A 20604-nucleotide genomic window follows, 5' to 3' on the forward strand; every position below is an offset into this window, starting at 1 on the left:
AGATGAGGTTTAAAGTAAATACTTTAGTTAATGTTGCCTCTTATATCTCCTTTTTAATGTTGTGTAACCTCAATAATAAGATGTCATATCTGAAATCACTAAGAAAAAAAATAAATTCTTTCACTATTGTTTGTGTCAGAATAAATGATGCTTTTCTGAGCCACCTTTATTAAACACTCCACAGGACCTGTGTATGGTGGCTGGTAAAACCTCTGCTCAGATCAGTTAGACTTCAGATAAACACAGCAGCCCTGCCCTCAGTCTGTAGCAGCTTTCAGATGACAGAGTTACACTGTGTTAGAGTGAGAGCGGCAGCACCATGGAAGCAGTAGTAATTTGACTTCTAAGAACCAGGAGACTTGGGACTTGGAGGCAGAGCCTTCACACAGCAGCATTCAGCAGTTTGGCTTCGATTCAGGCAAATCTAATTGGTCACCATGGTTACAGGCCATCTGAATACACTATCACCATCTCCTGATAAATAAAAAAAACCCCAAGAGGACAGAGTATGAGCCCAACAGTCCATTTCACAGTCCAGCAGCCGGCATGTCCTACCCGATCCATCAGCTCTGAAGATTTACTGTTCAATCTGATGAGCTGCCAAGTGAACAAGAGCATTATTCATTTAATCATGCTTGACTTGTAAACACACATTTATAATGACATACAGCCTCTGACGTAGTTCAGACTCACTGCTAAGTTCTCCTCTAACATTGTTTGTCCTTACTTCAACCCCAAAGCAAAACACTGACTACCTGTTGTCAGAGATAATGAGGCAACCCAGCGTCCCCAAAGGAAGTCACAGCAGAGAAGTCAGTGTTCCCCCAGCAGATCTCCCCATTACCATTTTCTCCCTGTAGGCTCCCACAACAAGGAGCCGGTGGCCACATACTGCAACACCCAGCAGAGGAGGCAGAACTACGCCTCCACAGCAGCCGAGGGGAGGAGAGAGTCCGCCGACGAGGGAGAGGAGGAGGAGGAGGAGGAGGAGGGCAGGGAGGAGGAAGAGGAGCAGAGGCCGTTGTGTTCTGGTGTGCTGGGCTACCCGGTGGTTAAGGACCACGCCCTGGGCCTCGGGCTGAGCAGCGCTCCTGACGCACAGGCTGGAGACAACACACAAAGCCACACATATAAAGGTGATGACAACGGAAACATCCGCCTCATTTATTCCTATTAGTTTTCATTCTCTGTCTCCTATTTAGCAGCAGAGAGATTTATTTTTGGGTCAGGAAAAAAAAGGGAGCAGCACTCTTCAAAAGCCTTTTCTTCTTCCCTGTCATTCCTAAACACAGTCTTCTATTTTTGCCCAAACATCAAAAAGCAAGTGATTTTTAAACCAGCCGAATAACAAAGGGAAACAGTTTTAATTACATCTGCAAGAAACAAATCACTGTCTTGTTTAAACAGATTCCACATTTCCGGTGAATGTGCAGGCTTGTCCTCCAAAGTTAAAATCCAGAATGGTAATTGGCTCAGAAGTTAATTTAGAAAAACCCCAAAAATCTCTAATCCCCAGAATAGGGAATGTCACACCTATTAAAATTCCAAACAAGGATTATGTGTCATTATAGTGAAACCTAAAACCCACTCAGTAATAAAACCTAAGAGGATTATTTCCAGCAACTGGGGTCACCCCTTCTGATCGTAGGGCATAACCAAATAAAGAATGCACAGGAAACATAAGGTACAATGATGCTGTTGACATTACTGTATCAGGTGAGTGAGGTCACATGACATGTTCTTAGGAAATTTCAGGGATAAATGCAGTTGTGGTTAGATTATTTATTCAGTTAGAGTGAACATTGAATAGAGCACTGATGATGTACAGAATGTTAAATGTGGACTGTGCAGTGATGAGCTGGATGATGGTTCTGCTGCAGTTCAGCTAGTGGCAGCAGCAGGCTTCACTCAGCAGCCTCAAATCAAACAGCGGCGTCTTGGATCGAGCTCCCCGGCAAGCTCCGAGAGAAATCCGCACTTTCACCGTGTGTGCGTCTGCCGCTACATGTCGAGCAAACGCACCAGTGTGTGTCTGCGTCTTGACCTCATACGACCTCCTGTCGGAAGCAGCAGCCACCGCTCAAAATCCCCGTAAAATCATAGAATCATTCAGCGTGAACGTACACAAGCACAGCACAAACGTACACAAGCAACAACACAACAATAAGTTTTGCTGAAGGACTCCCCCGACTGTCAGCATGATTCTACTCTGAGATGAGGAAACTATGTCAGCGTGTTGATTTGATAGTAATATCTCATAATTCAGCTGTTGCAGCTATAAGAGGATTTCTGCCAGAGTGGAGAGCAGAGGGATATTGATTCTTATAAACAGCCCAGCAAGAACAGCATACAGGAAATGTCCATTTAATCACCTGCTGTTTGGGTTTCCACAGAAACTCAAAGGAAGGCCAACAGAATTCCCAGCAAAGATGTACTTAACTAGAAATCACATGTGTGTTTAGATGTTAGGATTCAAGACCGTAAGCTGATCACAGCTTAGTAAAGCTAAATGATGAGAAAGCACAACACAGGAAAATGGTTCCCCTGAGGCTCTGTTCTAATAACACAGATCATTTACCCTGAGTGTGTGTCTGTGTGTGTGTCTGTGTGCGTGTGTGTGTGTGTGTGTGTGTGCTGCGTGCATGCTCGCGGTCTGTTTGCACACACCTCTCTCCCAGCAGAGCTCCATGCGGATGAATGGGTGCGTCAGCGTCCCAGCGAGGGTGTGGAGGAGTCAGCTCCGTGTCGAGAGACGCCAGCTGGGGAGGACGACAGCGACACAGAACTCACCTACGGAGAGGTGGAGCAACGGCTGGACCTGCTGCAGCAGCACCTCAACAGGTGCGACGGGGCGAGAGGGGTGGAGAGGAAACACTAAAACACTTCACCTGTAATGAGATTGTTTTAAGCAGCCGCCCAAGTGGAAACAATGAACACCACAGACGTTAAGATACCCCTCATTAACATTCAGCCACACATCTGATACAGCTGAGGTGAAACATATAAGCATGATAATGTCTCCTATTCTCATTAACTGTGAGAATGGAGGAGTTGATGATCTGTGGCTTCATTTATAGAATCTTTCTCTGGCTTCCTCTTTGATCCCATCATATGTGATAAAAGGAAAATAAAGGAAAATCACACTTTTAATAATTGTCTGTACACCAATAAATCTGGATAAAATAAGTAGAGAATAAATACTCTCAAACTTGGAGCTGAAGTCTGAAGCACAGATTATTTTAGAGATGAGGCCATTGACCTTTTAGCTAACTAAAGACATCTTCAGGATGATGTTTGGCTCAGTTTCCTAAGCTTCTATTTCCCTTCAATCCGCCCACTTAATTTCAATAAAGTAACATTTCAGAGCTTGTGATACAGACCCTGTGATTGCGCCTGTAATTGTCTGAAAACGTGAACAGAGACATTACAGGCCAGACACCCGCTGCGGCCGCGTTAATGCAGAGATTCTCGGCTGGTGCACTGATACGGATGAGGGGGAGGCAGACAGGCAGCAGCTGTCTATTTATAGCGTGCAGCCACGAGATGCAGACACATTTGCAAAGCTTCTTGACGTCATCCTGTGAGGTTGAGGATGGTGGATGTCATGGCAAAGTTTCAGAGTTTTAGTGCAGTTATGGAGAGGAGGAGAAGGAGAAGGAAAAGCATTTGTTTGGGAGTGTTCTTCACTGAATACACAGACTCATAATAATGTGAGGTGAAGAAGTCATCAGAAAAACTGTTGTTTTTTTCATGATTCTGCACACTGATCATTTGCCTCCCAGTAGAATCAGTCACCAGATGCCAGTGAGTCTGCACAGCTGGACTTCAGTGGTGCTGGTTTGGGTGAGAGCCTGCGGAGGTATTTGTCTGAGACAGCAGCCTGTCCACTGCACCCCAAACCCTGATTGTACAGACACAGTCTCCAGCCAAAGTGTTGATTTGCACTTATTGTCCTTTAAAGAGCAACACTGGCACCTGGCAAAGCGACAAGGAGGCATTCCCCTCTACGCTATGCTCGCTCTGTTTCCCACTTCTGTGTCTCCTTTTTTTTTTTGCTGAAAAAAGGGTGCTGGAAGAAGAGAGGTGATTCACCATCTCAGGCACTCCATGCCATGATGTAACATGCTGCATAAGGTGATGACACAGTGCAGGTGTTGGTATTTTGGTACCTGCTCTTCATATATTCTGCACCTATCATTGTGAAACACACTGAAACTTCACAGCAGGTATGAGAGTCAGACTCTCTTTGAGCTGCACAGATTCATTTGAAGTTTCCATTTTTGTTAAGATTTCACACAGAAGTGAACATTTAAATCTGAAGTCCTAACAAATCTGGGCCTCTCTGGTTCAGTAAGGCTAACATGACTGAACTCCTCATCTTATTAGAGGATATGCATCAGAAGCACTTACAGCTACTACAGTAGAATATTGAAAGCATGTTTAGTTGTAAGGTTTGAGTCTCCCCCTAGTGTCTGGTATTAGTGTAGATCAGCCACCCACCCTCTCATAATGACAGCACTGTGTAGATGGAAGGAAATGCTTTTAACAGATCAAATACATTTCCAACTTTATTCCATCCATCTGGGACTTGATGCATTTCAGCTCCTATTGATCGTCCTCACTCATCGTGTCTGCACGCTCACATCTTTGACTTTTTCCGGAGAAAAGTAGGGCGAAAATAATATCAGTCATCACTTTAATTACATTGTTGACAGTGAGGCAAATCTTTTCTTGACTGTGATGAGATGAAACTATTGATCCCTGTGGAGAAAATAGGTCAGTGCACAACGCCAGACACACGGATGATAACATAAGCAGTGCAGCACAGTGATGACAGGCTAACATTTGCTGTTTTGGAAGGATTATATACGATCGATTAAACCACTGTCTGTAACAATCAGCGTCATAATTAAGACTTTAATCATCATCATTGTTACAGCTCTAACAACACATGCTAACCAGAGAACTCATGTCTGTTTATTCATTTGTTCCTGCCATCCAGGCTTATTTTATGTGATGCTGACGCTCATTTGCATATCTGACTGACACACAACTGAGCAGCAGCTCATCACCTGTTTGTCATCAGTATGGAAATCAGTATTGATTAATAACACAGAGTCTAAATAATCAACTCTACATTCAATCAGGAGAGACAAGTACATGAAGCCAAGAGAGTAGTTCAAGTCTACACAGGGGTTCTACACAGTCCTGAGCAGCAGCCTCCATCATCCATGGAGTCCAGACACTGGTGGTGCTGCTGCTGACTTCTGCTGACACTGTTGAAGCTGATGAGGTCATGAAGTGATGGGGTGCACTAAAGCAGAGAGGAGAAAACATATTTAAAAAGACAGCCGTAAGATGATAATGAAGGTGTGTCACAGTGCTATTATTTAGATGTGATTAGCTGATGTGTTCATTGATGCCCCGGCAGTGACAGCAAGGAAATGATGCGTATGTGTGATGGATACGATGACAGATGTTTGAGAAATAAATCTGCATACCTGAGCAGTGTTCCTGACTCAACTTTGGCTAAAGCTCAAGCTCTTATTTTGACTGTGAGGATGTGACATTTCCTGTAGAAATTAAAGTATTCACTAGATCACAGAAGTGCTTTTGAGCTGATCAGACCAGACAGATGATCAACTCTATCCTTACATTTACTTGCCCTCAGCTGCTAATCTTTTGAGCAGATTTTCATTTTCTTCTACGTCTCTTTCATTGTGTGGCCATCAGACTGGAGTCCCAGATGACAGCAGATATCCAGGCCATCCTGCAGCTCCTCCAGAGACAAACTGCCGCCGGCCCCCCCGCCTACAGCACTGTCAGCTCCAGTCCAGATTACCAGAGGCCAGCCATCAGGGTGCAGCCGCTGTCTGCCATCCAGACAGATCTCAGCCTTGGTCCTGCACCACCTCTGCCTCAGGTACACCACACACATCACATCACACTTAAGAAGTACTGCTGTTAGTGGATAACCCTCAAGTGATCATACTAGGACTACAGTATTTTACACTTGTTTATATTATCAGAGCATCACTATATTAGCTCTTCTTATTATTGTTGCAGTCATGATAAAATAATGCTGTTAGACTCATTAAAAGACTCAGTGCTCAAGATTATACTGAGAGCAAAGGAAGTTGTTTGTGCTGGAGTCAGTATTTAAACGATGCAGGCTGAGGAAGACTTCTGAAGGCTTTGGTTTTATTTATTGGGTCAATGATGCTGTATAAGCCAATAAGTGAATATGAAATAATGAATAAGTAGAGATAATGAGTCTGACTTTACAATAAATCTGACATGATGCCTGTGACTAAACTTCACTACATCACTGTACTTTTTCCATTCTGTATTGACCATCATTTTAATTCAATACACCAAACTGTACAGATTGATTTACCCTACATTTTTAATAATCCTATTAACCATAAATTTGCCCCATTTTGACATTTAAAAGCAATACAAACACCCTAAATGTCTAAGCCTGAAATTAAACCCTAATTCAAATATTATTGCATCCTTCACTTTCAGTAAATGAACAGAATTAATTATGGCTTATTATGTTAACATGAGATGATAATACAGTGTGATTGTGAATGTATTTTCATCATAAACTAATAGTTTCAAACAAAAAAAACCCCACATGAATAAAAAATTTGGTATGGACACTTATACAGGAATACTGCAGCCAGTCAGAATATGAACAGTATATAATTTTAATGATCAAATCTACAGTCAGCTACATTATTACTGTAATGCTGGAAAGTATTCAACATTTTGCATTGATTCAGTATTGTATTGTATACTTGGAGAAAAGCATTGAAAAAGCCTAGTTAGACTTCTGTAAGTCAGGTTGGATGTTTACTTCCAAGTTGGCACATGTAATCTGAGCCAAAGCCATCATACAGTACTGTGCATGTTTTCAGTGTTCAGTTCCAGCATACATTCACTCAGCAGACGTTTCTACAGTAGCTGTTTGTACTCTAACTCTTTAAATATAGCTGCTTTAGCTTCTGTGCCAAACGGTTGGCGAACGCCCACCGTGCTCTCTCTTCCTCAGAGCCCTGATCCAGAAAAGACCCCGAACCAATCCAAAGACACCTCCCCAGTCCTCCTCCGCACAGAGACTCTTCCAGATGGGAACTTTGCTGAACTGCTCGAGAGCGAAACGGACACAGAGCAGAAACACAACGCGGACTCTGTAGAGCAGCAGCAGCAGCAGCAGCAGCAGCAACAACAGCCACCGAGGTTCCCATCAGGCCGACAAGCCTCGCTACCTGAAGTCCCCAGCAGCTCAGGAATGTTGGGACTCCACAGGCCAGTTTCTGACCCGGGGCTTCCAGGACAGTAGGCCTCCCCCCTACCCTTCCATGTTGACTGAAGGTCTTCTCTCAAGCTTGACTCAGGGTCTAAGAAAGAGACTGAATATGCAAAGGAAAACAAACTGTAGACTTTCTTCCATTCCTTTTCGGAAAAACTCCCAAGCCCAACCCTTCCGACTCTCTGATTTAGATGTATAAAGTCCATTTATACAGAGGTATTTATACACTATATTATTAACATATGTAAAGTCATCATCTACTGTGTACATATTTCAAATAGAACACTGCCAGCAACACAAGGCACCTCATGTGCTTTTTCTAAAGAGATATGCATGGTTTATTTTTCCTTTTTTTGTTTTTCTTTTCTGTTGCATGTTCCTCACACACACTGCGACTCACCGGGCAATCAGGTGTGATCTTGGCATGCTTACAGACGACTGTAGCTATCAAGTCTCCTTTTCTACGACCCTCCCCCCTCCTCACAGGGACAAAAAAAGCTACTTGAAACTCTCTCCGAGGCATTTCTAGATTTCACTCCAACAGCTCCGAAGTTCTCCGTCTCTCCAGCCGCTGCTCCAACCAATCGACGCAGTGCGTTTTAACACCTCCAAACTCACACGGATACCTGTCTGTATATTTAGCGTGCCTACTTGTACACCACATTGCCACAACTAACGAAAACCAATCAACTCAAAACACAGGACCACGGTGTAATCATGTGTGTAGAGGCTGCGTGGAAATCCCATAGCACAAGACTTTTGACACTCTTTGAGAGCAATAATGATGAACCAGTACAGGAAATACCGAATCTTGGTATATTTGTAGAGTTTAATACGCTCTGGAAATCATTTTATACGACCTGAATGAAAAAGAAGCATCGCAAATACTAAACTCAGCGTCAAGATCTGTGTGTGAATTTCAACAACCTTCACAAGCGGAACATTTCTGCGTTCAACATGACAGATGAACATTCCTGGTTTTAAAAAAGTTGTGGATTTAGTATATTTAAAACAAAAAAACGACACCACAGCCTGCATCATATCACTATTACATAAGCATGGTTGTGTGGGGGGTTTTGAAGACTGCTGGACAGGAAGCAACATCCTGAATCCTCTTCATATCCAGAAGGAACTCTCAGCTATCCCACACGATAGATTTCAGTTCAAGTTATGTCGTGTGTACGCATGCTTTTCAGTCTTCCATTATCTTCTTGAAAAAGTACAATTTCATGAATTAGAAAGCATCGCTGACATCAGAAAAAAGTTTTTTTAAAAAGAAGAGAAAAAAAGGAAGCTCATGTTCTGGGTTGAGGACAGCTCAGCCTTCAATAGCCTTAGCTTTATTAGCCTGCTCTAGCCTTTACAAACGACACAAACCCTGAAGATCATCCAACGCTTCTTCTCCACCGTCGCAGATAAATGTAAATGTATCCAAAACCATTCCCAAACTTTTTCTTTTTAAAGGGGGTGAACTGCATGACGAAAAATAAATGAATTAGTCATCTTAGTTTTCTAAACTACACCAAGTTGGAACACGAGCTCATGTATTTGCATGGAGACTGCACTTGACGAACATATATTTAAAAAAAAAAAAGAAAAGACACAAAAAAAGGTCTCAATCAATCTGTGTGACATGTACCGACACGCAAGCTCCAGCACATAAACTCATCCAGAGATTTAGAAATAACCGTATTTTTCTAAAACAAGAAATATTTAATTTGCCATTATTTTTCTATGTCCTTTATTTACCCGTGTTTGTAAAGAACCCCTGATGATGATGATGATGATGATGAGGATGATCATGATGATGAGCGGTGTGGCCTGCTGATGGGAAGAAAGCACAGCCTCTCAATGTAGCAAGCGAGACATCAGTGACAGGCAACACTTTTTAAAGCATGATGTTGCGTTTACTGTACGCTGTTGAAATAGTTAGTCTTGAATTGATATTGCACATTGATTTTCATCTCATTTCTGCCTAGACTTTTTTTTTCTCTTCTGATTCTGAGCTGAGGCAGGTGTCTGCTTTTCATTTCATCTCCTCCCCTGGAAAACCTTCTGCACTCCTAACCCCCACCGCTCCCCTCCCCACCACTGACACGCAGGACTGATGAAAGGAGTCCGTAAGACGCGAGCAAAATGATGAAATCTCATCAGACGTCAAGGTAAAGAAGCTCAATCGTTTCCTACGTTTCTAGAAGATGTGAGGAGTGAGAGATAACAGCAGAAATATTAGTTAAACGCAGGATGACGATTAGATAAGAGAAACTTCTCCAGGACAATAGATGTTTTTCCGGCAGAGCGCGGGGTTGTTTTTTCTTTGCATTCTTTCTCGAGCACAGATGTAGAACAAAAGTTGCTAAAGCCTAACTCGACGTGTCTGAGGCCTGAAGTCTTCTGAACTTTCATGGGATTTGCAAACTTTTGCACAGAGATTAGAAAAAAAAAAACTTGCTGTACTGGATTATAAATGTCACTTTTTAAATCTAGTGCTGTTCACAATTGTTTTTATGCATTTTTTAAATGTTTGCCACTGTATTTTATACAATGCAACACTTAAACAGCTAATTTGAATGTTTCTGTTCTTAACTATATTTAAAAGAAATGAATTATATTGTGTAAATATACTGGGGGAAGAAATGCGCAATTGTATAAATTAATAAACAGAATGCATACTGATTAAAAAGTGTTTATTGTGAGTAACAAAATATGAGCTTTCTACAACATTTGGTTATGTGTAGAGGCTGACTTCACTGTAATCTTTACAAATGATAATCCTGGCTGTCTTTGTATTGAAACATGGAGAAAAAGTTTTCATAGCTGCAAATTCTCAGGCATATGAACATGACATGTTGCTGTACGACAATACCTTTATATTTCAGTATCATTAGTAACAGACTGAGCTCACAGTCACTTTGGCTAAGCTTGTTATCACGTGAACATCAAGCTAATAATTGTGCATATCTATAATCTACTAAGGCATGTTATACATTTTTATAAAACGTAAAATATCATTACAACATATAATGCACATGAGAAAAAGCACTGTCAAAAAAATCTGTCATTTAACATTTAATTGACTCAATGTTGTCCATTAGGATGGAGTTATACATCAGTGGTTTTTAATATCTAGAGATCATACATTCAGAGATTATAATGGCACAGAAGGTGTCTCACGTCAGAACATCCTCATAGCGGTTCACTTTGCACTGACGGCTTCATTCTAAAATGAGACCCAAAGTATAATATTCAAACTAGATTTATGGAGTGTCAATTATAAGATTGTTCCATAGAAACTCTCATACATTTATCTTTAAAGCCCCCATGTGATTTTTTTTCTTCTGAAAATTAGAAGTTAATCAGGAGCTTTAAAGACTCTGAAATGTTCCCCTCTACTGTGGATATATATTGTGTGTATATATGTGTGTGTGTGTACACACCTGATATATCTTCAGCATATCCCTGTGTGACATACAAGACTAAAGCATTATAGCAAGCATAACAAGCAATGGGTACGTTCTTATTGTGGCTGTTGGCCACTCAGTCATACTGGCCTCCCTTTGGGTTCATCCACCACTGATTGGTTCATCAGGCGCTCTGACCTTGTGGTGCTAGACAGACAGCAGAACTTAGATGGCCATTGTGCACAGGATAAACTGTTGATGAGAGAGGGAGAGGGAGGGAGAGGGAGGGAGAGAGGGAGGGACACAGAGACCACAAGGTCGTTTAAGTTAATCAACCACAGGAGCTCGACAGGAAACACTCTTTAAAGCTGCATGATGCTGCTTCACACAGGCAAACTCCAACTGCAGCAAAATGAGACGGCATGAAATAATATGACGGTACATCATTATACTGAAAGACTGTGTGCTTGTGTTCACCATGCTGAGAAAAAACTGCCTGGATAATTATACCAAGAAGGAAAATCTAAATCTCACTGTTATAAAATCTGTTGAGCTTGAACACAAATCCAGCCAAATGATCTGCTTTCAATCAGGTACAGTTAGGGACTGTATGCAAATTAATGTGGGGGCAGAGGAGGAGTCAGAATACATTTCTTTTTGCTGAATTTATTTCAAATATTAAATGTGAAAGTTCTAGAGAAGGTTCCAAAGAAATTTAACAAAGCTGAGAAGGCTTCTTCTTCTTTCTTTTTTTTTTTATAAAGTGAAGCATCATCATTCCCCCTCCTCAATAAAATAATTTACATACAGTCCCTTCCACTTCCATTTAGGCTGCTAAATCTTGAAGGAGTGAACTCTGAACTATGAGGGATGGACTTACATCATCATATTGGAAGGTGACAGATCCCTGCTGCATGGTGTCTCTCCGCCTGAAGTTGTCTGTAATATGAAGAGTAAACGGTCATGGATCAGAGAAGTCATGAAGCCCACCAAACTTATTTAAAGAGCGACACCTCTTTGTGCACCGAGCCGAGAAAAAATGTCACGGCGCTCATGCACAATGTCAACGTCACTCCATATTAAAAAAAAAACATGCATGTGTTCGCACGCCTGGCTGCTCACTAGACACACATCACATGGTTCTTGGTACCTGTGAGAGCTCGAAGTTTGACACAGCAGGCCACGTAGTCATCGAAGTAGACTCTTCCAGCTTTGTTGTAGCGCTTGATGATTGCATTCAGAGCCTGAGGACTGACACGGTAACCTGTTGGAGTGAGAGAAAAAAAATGTCAAGACTTCTCTTTATCCCTATTTCTGTGTGTTTCTACAAAGCTGCTTACATTTAACCAGACCAGCACACTACAGCATGTCATGAGCAGCATTATTTCCCTTTCACTGCTCTCTTCTATTGACTGTTCATGTTTGCATATTAAACATAAATGTCAGAAACTGTATTTGTATCTCATGATCGCAGCAACACATTTTGCACTCATTCACAAATGTAGAGCTACACTTTTTCAACCATGTATGACTACTATTGTTATCAGACTTTCTTTTTAAATTCAATATTGGCTTTGAAAAGCTATAATACCACAATACAGATGAGAAAAGACAAGGATTGATTTGCAGCCTATAATAATACAACAGACACTACTGAGTCTTAATCACATTAAAAAAAGCTGCTTTATTTAAGGGCTGCATGCTCTAGTAGTCTCTTCTCATGTTGCTACTGGTTTTATCTGCCCACCTTAAACCCCCCCTTCTATAACCATACTGTACATGTTCAGAAATCTATCATGTCATTTGAATATGACATATAGAATATCAAACCCTTAGAACAGAGGTGTCCAAATTATTCCATAAAGGTTCATGTAGCTGCAGGTTTTCATTCCAACCAATCAGGAGCACACCAGGTTTCACTCATTTAATCAAGTGATCTCAGTCTTCAGACAGCTGATTGGTTGAATCATGTGCTCTTATTGGTTGGAATAAAAACCTGCAGACGTACGACCCTTTATGGAACAGTGTGGACATGCCTGTATTAGAGCATGGAGTGTTTGACAGCAGTGTGATAAAAAGCCTGATAAAGCCAGAGACTGATGACACCCATCAGCACAGATTAAAGCCTCGATGACTTCTACTAAGTCTAATTAAGTGCTGTAATTAAACACTCTGATTGCCATTAGACGTGCGATCAGCAGCTAATAAAGATCAATCGTGTTTAAAGTGTCGGAGCTCTCACCCATGGCGTTGACTGCCTGAGTCATCTCGTGAGGTTCCACGGTGCCGCTCCTGTCCTGGTCGAACATCATGAAGTTCTGCTTCCAGCCGTTGAGAGCGGTGAACAGGTCCTTGAACTCGTTGAAGCCCATCTTACCTGTGAAGTCCCTCTGGAGACGCTGTGGTGAAGGGTTAATAACTGCTGTTGCTAGCACATTGACAACCACTGCAGGCCCAGTATGTGTGTGTCATTAAAAAGAAGCAGCTGGTTAAATCTGGTTCCAGCTGCTCTGCACATCATACAACACTTATTTTAATATGAAAGGTGAGAACAGGAAATGATGCGACAGAGCTTCACTTCCAACCTTTTCCACTCTCACGGCAGCCACACAAAGGATACGTCGAGCATTGCGATCATGATCCTGCAGGTGTCCAGACTGAAGGCTGCGAAGGAAATAAAACATGTTACGAATGAATCAACGGCACCACTTATATAAATATTAACAGATGAGACACTTCTAATCTTTTAGTCATTTAAAAAATGCAAGCAGTGATCCAAGTGTAGAGCTGCTGCCACATCTGGAGCCGTATTCACTAAACATCCTCCTACCTGGCCGGGATAAGAGAAACAAAATATAGAAAAGTGGACAGTGCAGTAAATAGAGAGTGCAAGTATCAATTCATATCAATGAGTAGATTCTCAGTCATCTAGGTCAGGTTGTATCTGAGTTCAAAGCAACATAATGACTGGATGAGAGGAGAAAAGCCCTCTCACTCCTCCCTCATAACCTTTTAGACACCAGACAGTGGTTTAAAAACTAAAGTTTGCTCATTATCAACTGATTCCTGTAACCATCTAACAGTCTAGAGTCCATGTGGTCAGTCACTGTACCCTCAGAGGTTGGCTCGAACACAAAAATATTGCAACATGACTTAAAATGGAGATGAGGATTCCCCCAAGAGGCAGAAAACAAGCTTTTTTTAAACCAGTATACAAACATGCTGCCTGATTCCTCTCTGTTCCTTCAGTAGAAGCTGCTGCAGATCAGAAACCACAAAAAAAACTAAAAGTAGCTCCTCACTGGCAGAGGTTTTGGGGGAACTCCTGAAACTTAAAGGCGTGTCGGTCTTAACATTAAAACTCTTTGTGTTTGTGGTCTGAGAGTGGTTTACAAAGCTGGAAAGTGACTCCTCACTCTGAGAAATTAGAGGAAGTGTTTGAGTTCAGTCGGCTGCAGCAGGGAATGTGTCAGCTCACCACTGTTCAGGAACAATGGAGGGAACTTTCAAAAGCATATTTTAATAGTGAGTGAGTTAATGAGGATTCATCGAGCTCATCAGAAAATGACAAAAAAAATATGTTAATCATTGTTTTAGTCATTTTCTCAGATGTTTTCTTTATCATACATGATTATATTTGGGTGTTAGACTCATTTTATAATCAAAAGGTTTAATTGAGTAAATAATCAGCAGGTTACTCAATGATGAAAAAACCTGTTAGCTGCAGCTCTCGTCTTTACTGACAGCTGTGGATCAGCACACGTGTAACACACCAGGGATTCCCAGAGGGGAAGTAAACAAGAGTCTCTTAAACCAATACTGAAACACAATACGTGACTTCTCACTTCCTTACTAGAAGTTGTTCATGATCAGGTGCTGTGGTAGAAAAACCTCTCACACTGAAAGCAGCTTCTAACAGGAGTGAGGAGAAAACTCCTAAAAAGAAGTTACATTAAGACTGATGGAACTCCACTAATATGGATCCAAAAATAATTATAAAAAATCCAATAAGTGTGAAAGTGTATATTAAATGATCCCTAACTGCAACACATCAATAAAGCTGATTTTATGACCACCATGTTAAATCAGAGCTATACAGTTTGTAAAATGATCTCAAAGGATGAACATTTGATCAGTGAGCTGTGAAAAATGTCAAAATATCAACATCCAGATGATGACTGATACCAAATACTTTACTCAACATTTTACCTAGTTAAAAATAAAGTATATATCATGAAATCTATTTTATTTGAGCTCCTGATGCTCCAGTGTGTTGCTGAATATTTAATACTATTTAGGAAAACTCCAGCTCTTCTTATGTGAATACGGCTCCAGCTGTTTATATGCTTTCACACCTGACCTACAACATTCAAATAATGACACTGAATCGCACAGTCACTAAGCATAGTAAAATAAGTCATGTGACAGATAGACAGATATGATTGAGGTGTCAGTTATGTGTGTGGGGGGGGTGATGAACTTACGGGTGTAGCTGCCTGTGAAACCAGACTGTGTGAGACACTTCTGGAGCTCCTCTGCATCGATCTCACCATCCTGCACAGAAGAGGAAGTGATGTTCACTCAGGTGTGACTTTCAAACTTTCAACACAATAAGAGAAATCGATGTGGAGGCTGAGCTGTGGGCTGAGTACTGTACTGTATACACTGTGTGGTTGACTACATAAAACAGAGAACAGGAGCTCTAAGCAGCTCTACAGTTAAGTGCTGTCAGTCTGAAAGCTTGTTGTAGACAACAGGAAATGTGTCATGCTCTGCAGAATATTATATAACATTATATTATCATTATTATGACATGAAAATATGAAATTGTCGTCGACACAGGAGAGCTCTCACACACACACACACACACACTGGGAGCTGCTCTATCACTGTAGATAGAACCTCAGCCAGTAGCTAAGTTTACATGTCGACAAGTTGTAGCTGGTTCATAACAATTAGCAGTGTGCTGTTTATACCAACACACTGCTGACAATGAAATACATGTTTGTGCTTGTTGGTGCTTGGGTAAATCTCTCTGATTGGCTTTTTACTCACAAAACTTTTATTGAACTTCTCACTGTGTCCACTGCTGTGTGTGTGTGTGTGTGTGTGTGTGTGTGTGTGTGTGTGTGTGTGTGTGTGTGTGTGTGTGTGTGTGTGTATATTGTCTATCATAGGCTACTAATGGGGACAAATATGGGGACAGCTTGTTTAATTGGCGTTCCCAAATTGAGAAAAAGATGATTTATAGGTCAGTGCTTAAGGTTAGGGTTAGGCAAGTAGTGGTAATGTATGTAATGTCCCCAAAAGGTCTGGTATATATGTGTGTGTGTGTGTGTGTGTGTGTGTGTATAGGCTGAGCCCCACCCTCAGGGAAACACAGAGTACAGCAGAGGACAGACAGATAAACAAACACCACCTAACTGCAAGCTAAACTCAGTAGAGACTGTCAGCACTGACATGTTGTTTTCATAGATGTGTTCATATCAGTGTGCTCAGTAAGGCGGCTGTTCATATCAGTGTATGTCTGTACACTGAGAACATTTTGTTTCTTTAAAGGCGGGGGGTGGGGTGGCGGGTTCTGTTATTGGAGCGGGCTGCCCCCTCCGATGTTCTCTTGAATGTATTATACAGGCATCAGTGCAGCATTTGGCAGCATCTGGCACAAGCACAGTGGAATCAAGTCACAACAAAGCCCAAATACCTCTCCACCCTCCTCCATCTACTGACTGAGCTGCTCCCCCACACATGACACACTGCACACACTGAACTTCTACACTCTTACCTGGCCTGCTATGGCTGTAAAGTAACCCCACATTGGATCATTGGCAGGTGGGGGTGGAGCTCCGTATGTGCCCGGGTATCCGCCTCCATAAGGGGCATATCCTCCCTGAGGTGGTTGGCCTCCCATTGGCCCACCCATGTGCCCGGGCATGGGTCCTCCCATATGACCTCCCATCGGACCTCCTGGCATTCCTTGGGGTGGCATTCCCTGATGGGGCATGCCTGGCATGGCACCCCCATACTGAGAGGAAGCAGAGCAGAGAGGAGAGCAGGGTTAGTGTTTGTTCAGCTGCTCCACTGTCAAAACTACAACAATTGTGTAATTTCTCTCTTGTGAAATACAGAAATGTTTATCATGTAAGAATCAGAATAAGTCAATCTGTCAACTTTTTCCAACAGAAGCACATCCTCTGTCTCATCCTACCAGCTCCCATTTATTAAAAAAGTCAAAGAGATATACTTTAAAATGCTTCACATCCAATCCAACTAACTATTGTTTGCAGGAACTCAATACAGATGTGCAGTGGAGTAAACTGTCACCATCCATTACTATACTAATCATATCTACCTTCAATTGATATTACTCTGGAAAATAGATTGTTTGGATTCACTGAATATGACAGGACCAAATGTTATATTCATGGATCCAAATCTAAAAGCTCACTGTTCATATCAAACAACATCTGAATATGTGAATGAGATCAAAGTCTAACCACTGTCAGCTTTACAAGAGAATTATTTAATCATTATGTGTTTAATGACATGCTTTAATCCCTCTGACGTGTTTGTTATCGTAGGCTGCTGCTGTACACTTGTTTCAATAAAACACACACTGGTTGAATTAGCAGAGGCACCCATTGCATTGTGGGCTTAATTGTAGTCTTAATTTAAACACACAGGGATCACTGCAGGCAGCAGTGAATGATCACATGACCTTTACTAGAAGTGGTTTTTACTTTCCATTACAGCATGTTGAACTCATTAGTCATAGGTTAGGACCATTGCTCATTAGCTGTAGTGGAATAAAGGTGTGTCTGTGGTCCCTGTAAAAATAAACGTAAGGTAATCCTGAACTGGTTGTGTGGGCGGCCCGAACACTTCCTATGTCAGCGTGGCAAACCCACATTTCTCTCATGCTCTCCTCTCTGTCAGATACACAATAGATTTGAAAATACTGATCATATTTACAAAGCACTGAATGGTCTCACTCCTCCCTAGATTACATAACTCCCGTCTCCACATCACACTGAAGGCATCTGACTAGAGACTTGTGTCCACAGATCCAGGACTCAGTGTTATGGGGACAGGGTCTTCTCTATTGCTGCCCCAAAACTGTGGAATTCTCTTCCTCTCCCCCCATTCCATTCTCTCATAAATAAATTGAATTTAAAGTTAAAGCTGTAGATATTGTTTGAAGCTTCATAAAAAGACTTTAACAAGCATAGCAGGAAGTTAAATTAGCTTTAATCCCACACTGTAGGTGAAGTCTGCTTTCATAAACACACTTTAATAACTGCAAGTAAGCTAAACGTGAGTGTTTCTGCTTCACACTGCTGGATATGAACGGCTCTTCTATCCCGGAAGACATTTGACTGAGTTTAAATCCATTTCTAATCAACTGTGCGTGACCATGGCTCCTAACTTACTGCTGAAACAGCGAAAAGTCGCCTACTTTGACTAAATAAATATGTATAATACGTATATATGGACATTAGGCTTGTTACAGGTATGTAAGTTAGTGAGAGGAACACCTTCTAACTACTGATAGGAAATGCTCTGCGCTAGCCTTTCCGCTAGCTAATATAGCTCGTTTATGACCGTCAAATCACAGTTACGTGTCATTTACTCACCCCGCCGTATCCTGGATAAGCCATGTAGACAAATTACACTAACTAATACAAGTTGAATATCTGTAGAGTGCTGTTGGCCCTGTGACACCGTAACACACAGCTGGGACTTCCGATCACTGTCCTGAACAGTAGTTACATCATATCCGACATGTACAAAGCTGTCGGAAGTGCTCAGATAGCCAATAAGCGACGAGAAGAGGAACGTGTGCTGCTTTTAAATACCCCTCGTAAATTAAAGACACCCTCAAACGTCAAGCGAAACTCAAAGATGTGTAATATAAGAACACAGATCTTAAAAATATGTCAGTTAATATAATGATGACAAATTAATATAAGATGGTGAAAAAGCTGTGCTCACTACTTCTGAAACGCTAACATGGAAAAATTGCATTAACCTCTGTAGAGCTCCACTTTCCGATTATGTCATTATTATTGAAGCGTCTGAGGCTGTGTTTCCTTGAGGCGTTGATAATTTAAAATACATTATTAATGACTTTTAGGATAGTGTAGGTTGACAAAAAAAATGCTAAAAATGTTTGTAATTTTTTTTTTTGTATTAAAGATTCAGCATTTTGTTTTGTTGACCTGGACATCCAGGTAAAATGTTTCTAAAGCTTTTTAATGTATCTGTCCTGCATGACCTCAACTCACCACTAGATGGTGCTTTTGCTTTTACTGGGGTCATATAAACAAAAGCCAAGATGTTCTTTCTATAATTTCATGTAAAACGAGGAGAGGTTAGAGTTCATTTGAAACTAAAGTACTTTACATAAGGCATTTAAATACCTTAAACTACAAAAAATACAATGAAAAGGGAATATAAGATTTAAAATAAAAAACAACACAATACAGTTTCAGCACATTAATCGCCACAAATCAGTATGTACTTGTGTTCTGAGAGCACCTTACATTGATCTATAGTTTGGGGTGCATTGAATCTGCCTAGAATCTGATTTTAATTCAGTATATTTTGAGCTCTTACAAGCAAATGTTCATTTTCAGCTCCACATCATCAGGAATATCACAGTCTAACTTCATTTATGTGTGGTCTGCTGTTGTAACCTCTAATAAATATACTCTGCAAACATGTGAAATTCTCACAAATCATGTATAATGTCCATCAAAGTCAGTCAGGTGTGAGAGAAATCTATCGGAAGTTACAAGATGAGTATCCACATCTGTGAGGATGATTCGAGGAGTCACACCTATTTCACCCTTCAGTAAAGTTTAGAGGAAATGTAGTGTAAATTAAACAGTGAGTTAGATAATATGGGAAGCAGGTGGAGGATCGTATGGGAATGAAAGAATGAAAAGCTGTGTTTGGTGGTTGAAGTAATCAGAGAACGCCACAACTTCCTATTCGGCTGTCTGTCTCGTGGCTCTGACTCTACCAAACATCTGTGGTGGGAGGCGCTCACTTTTCTAAACACAGTGACATGCCAATACTGGTGTTTGAATAGAGCTGCGTGTCTGGTAGCACTGCAGGTTCATGAGCTCGTTCATTGGCAGTAACGAGGATACGAAATGTTGCGACATGTTGAAACAATGCAAAAGCTTGTAGGAATATTCTGAAGTTTTATGAAACACTTCAATATCTTTATGAACATCACAAAGAAAACGTACGAAACCCTTCACAACCTCACCCCCTCTTATCTCACTGACCTGCTCCACCCGTACTCTCCCTCCCTCCACCCCTCTCATGACCAAGAACTGGACCTGGGGGTACAAAGCCTTCTCAGTTGCTGCCCCCACTCTCTGGAACTCACTCCCCAAATCCCTCCATGTCATACTGACCTCATCCAATTCAAATCACTTCTCAAGACTGAACTTTTCAAATGCTCCTTCAATGTTTGATTGTCTTGATGTTTTCTTTTATTTGTTTTATTTTTCTATTTTGTTTCTTCTTCTCTGCATTGCTTTTACTGATTGTGTTTTAATTTATTCTTGTTTTGTCTTTGATTCTGTAAAGTGTCTTTGAGTACTTTCACATGCTTTACTGAAGTAAAAGCAAAGGTGGAAAGTACATTGACTCAAATACTGCACTTAAGTACAATTTTGAGGTACTTGTGCTTTACTAGAGTATATTGATTTTATAGTACTTTTTTACTTTATACTTTACCACACCTCAGAGCTAAAATTGTACCTTTTACTTCATTACATTTATCTGATGCTATGGTTACTGGTTATATTAAATACAATCATTTCACATTAAAAAAGAATACAATTCAGATGAAATCAGTGGCTCACGTTG

General features: G+C 41.1%; 2 protein-coding genes across 2 annotated transcripts in view; one reads left to right on the top strand and one right to left on the bottom strand.

The window, feature by feature from the left end:
- The window catches only part of kcnh7 (potassium channel, voltage gated eag related subfamily H, member 7), a 66235-nt gene extending 58887 nt beyond the window's left edge, over positions 1 to 7348 (top strand). The window contains exons 15-18 of the mRNA XM_062445541.1: positions 861 to 1136; positions 2682 to 2841; positions 5734 to 5923; positions 7058 to 7348. Of these exons, the coding sequence (XP_062301525.1) occupies positions 861 to 1136; positions 2682 to 2841; positions 5734 to 5923; positions 7058 to 7348 (917 nt within the window). The remainder of the gene's footprint in view (positions 1 to 860; positions 1137 to 2681; positions 2842 to 5733; positions 5924 to 7057) is intronic.
- A 2643-nt stretch (positions 7349 to 9991) lies between these two features.
- gca (grancalcin) lies at positions 9992 to 18487 on the bottom strand. Its single transcript, XM_062414727.1, has 8 exons — positions 18354 to 18487; positions 16505 to 16744; positions 15204 to 15273; positions 13340 to 13383; positions 12962 to 13109; positions 11870 to 11983; positions 11600 to 11658; positions 9992 to 10971 (listed from the first exon to the last, which is right to left on the bottom strand). Exons 1-8 carry the CDS (start codon positions 18375 to 18377, stop codon positions 10945 to 10947), a joined length of 726 nt encoding a protein of 241 aa, XP_062270711.1. The 5' UTR covers positions 18378 to 18487; the 3' UTR covers positions 9992 to 10944.
- Between the last annotated feature and the right edge of the window lie 2117 nt (positions 18488 to 20604).

Source organism: Scomber scombrus, chromosome 24 (genome assembly GCF_963691925.1).
Source record: "Scomber scombrus chromosome 24, fScoSco1.1, whole genome shotgun sequence".
Classification (NCBI taxonomy): domain Eukaryota; kingdom Metazoa; phylum Chordata; class Actinopteri; order Scombriformes; family Scombridae; genus Scomber; species Scomber scombrus.

Bases quoted from the DNA above. Each gene is read 5' to 3' on its own strand.
- gca (XM_062414727.1), bottom strand. From the start codon at position 18,377: ATGGCTTATCCAGGATACGGCGGG. The intron at 16,745-18,353 runs GTGAGTAAATGA...GCTTCCTCTCAG, and splicing joins CTTATCCAGGATACGGCGGG to TATGGGGGTGCCATGCCAGG. The intron at 13,110-13,339 runs GTATCCTTTGTG...CAGCGTCTCCAG, and splicing joins TCATGATCGCAATGCTCGAC to AGGGACTTCACAGGTAAGAT.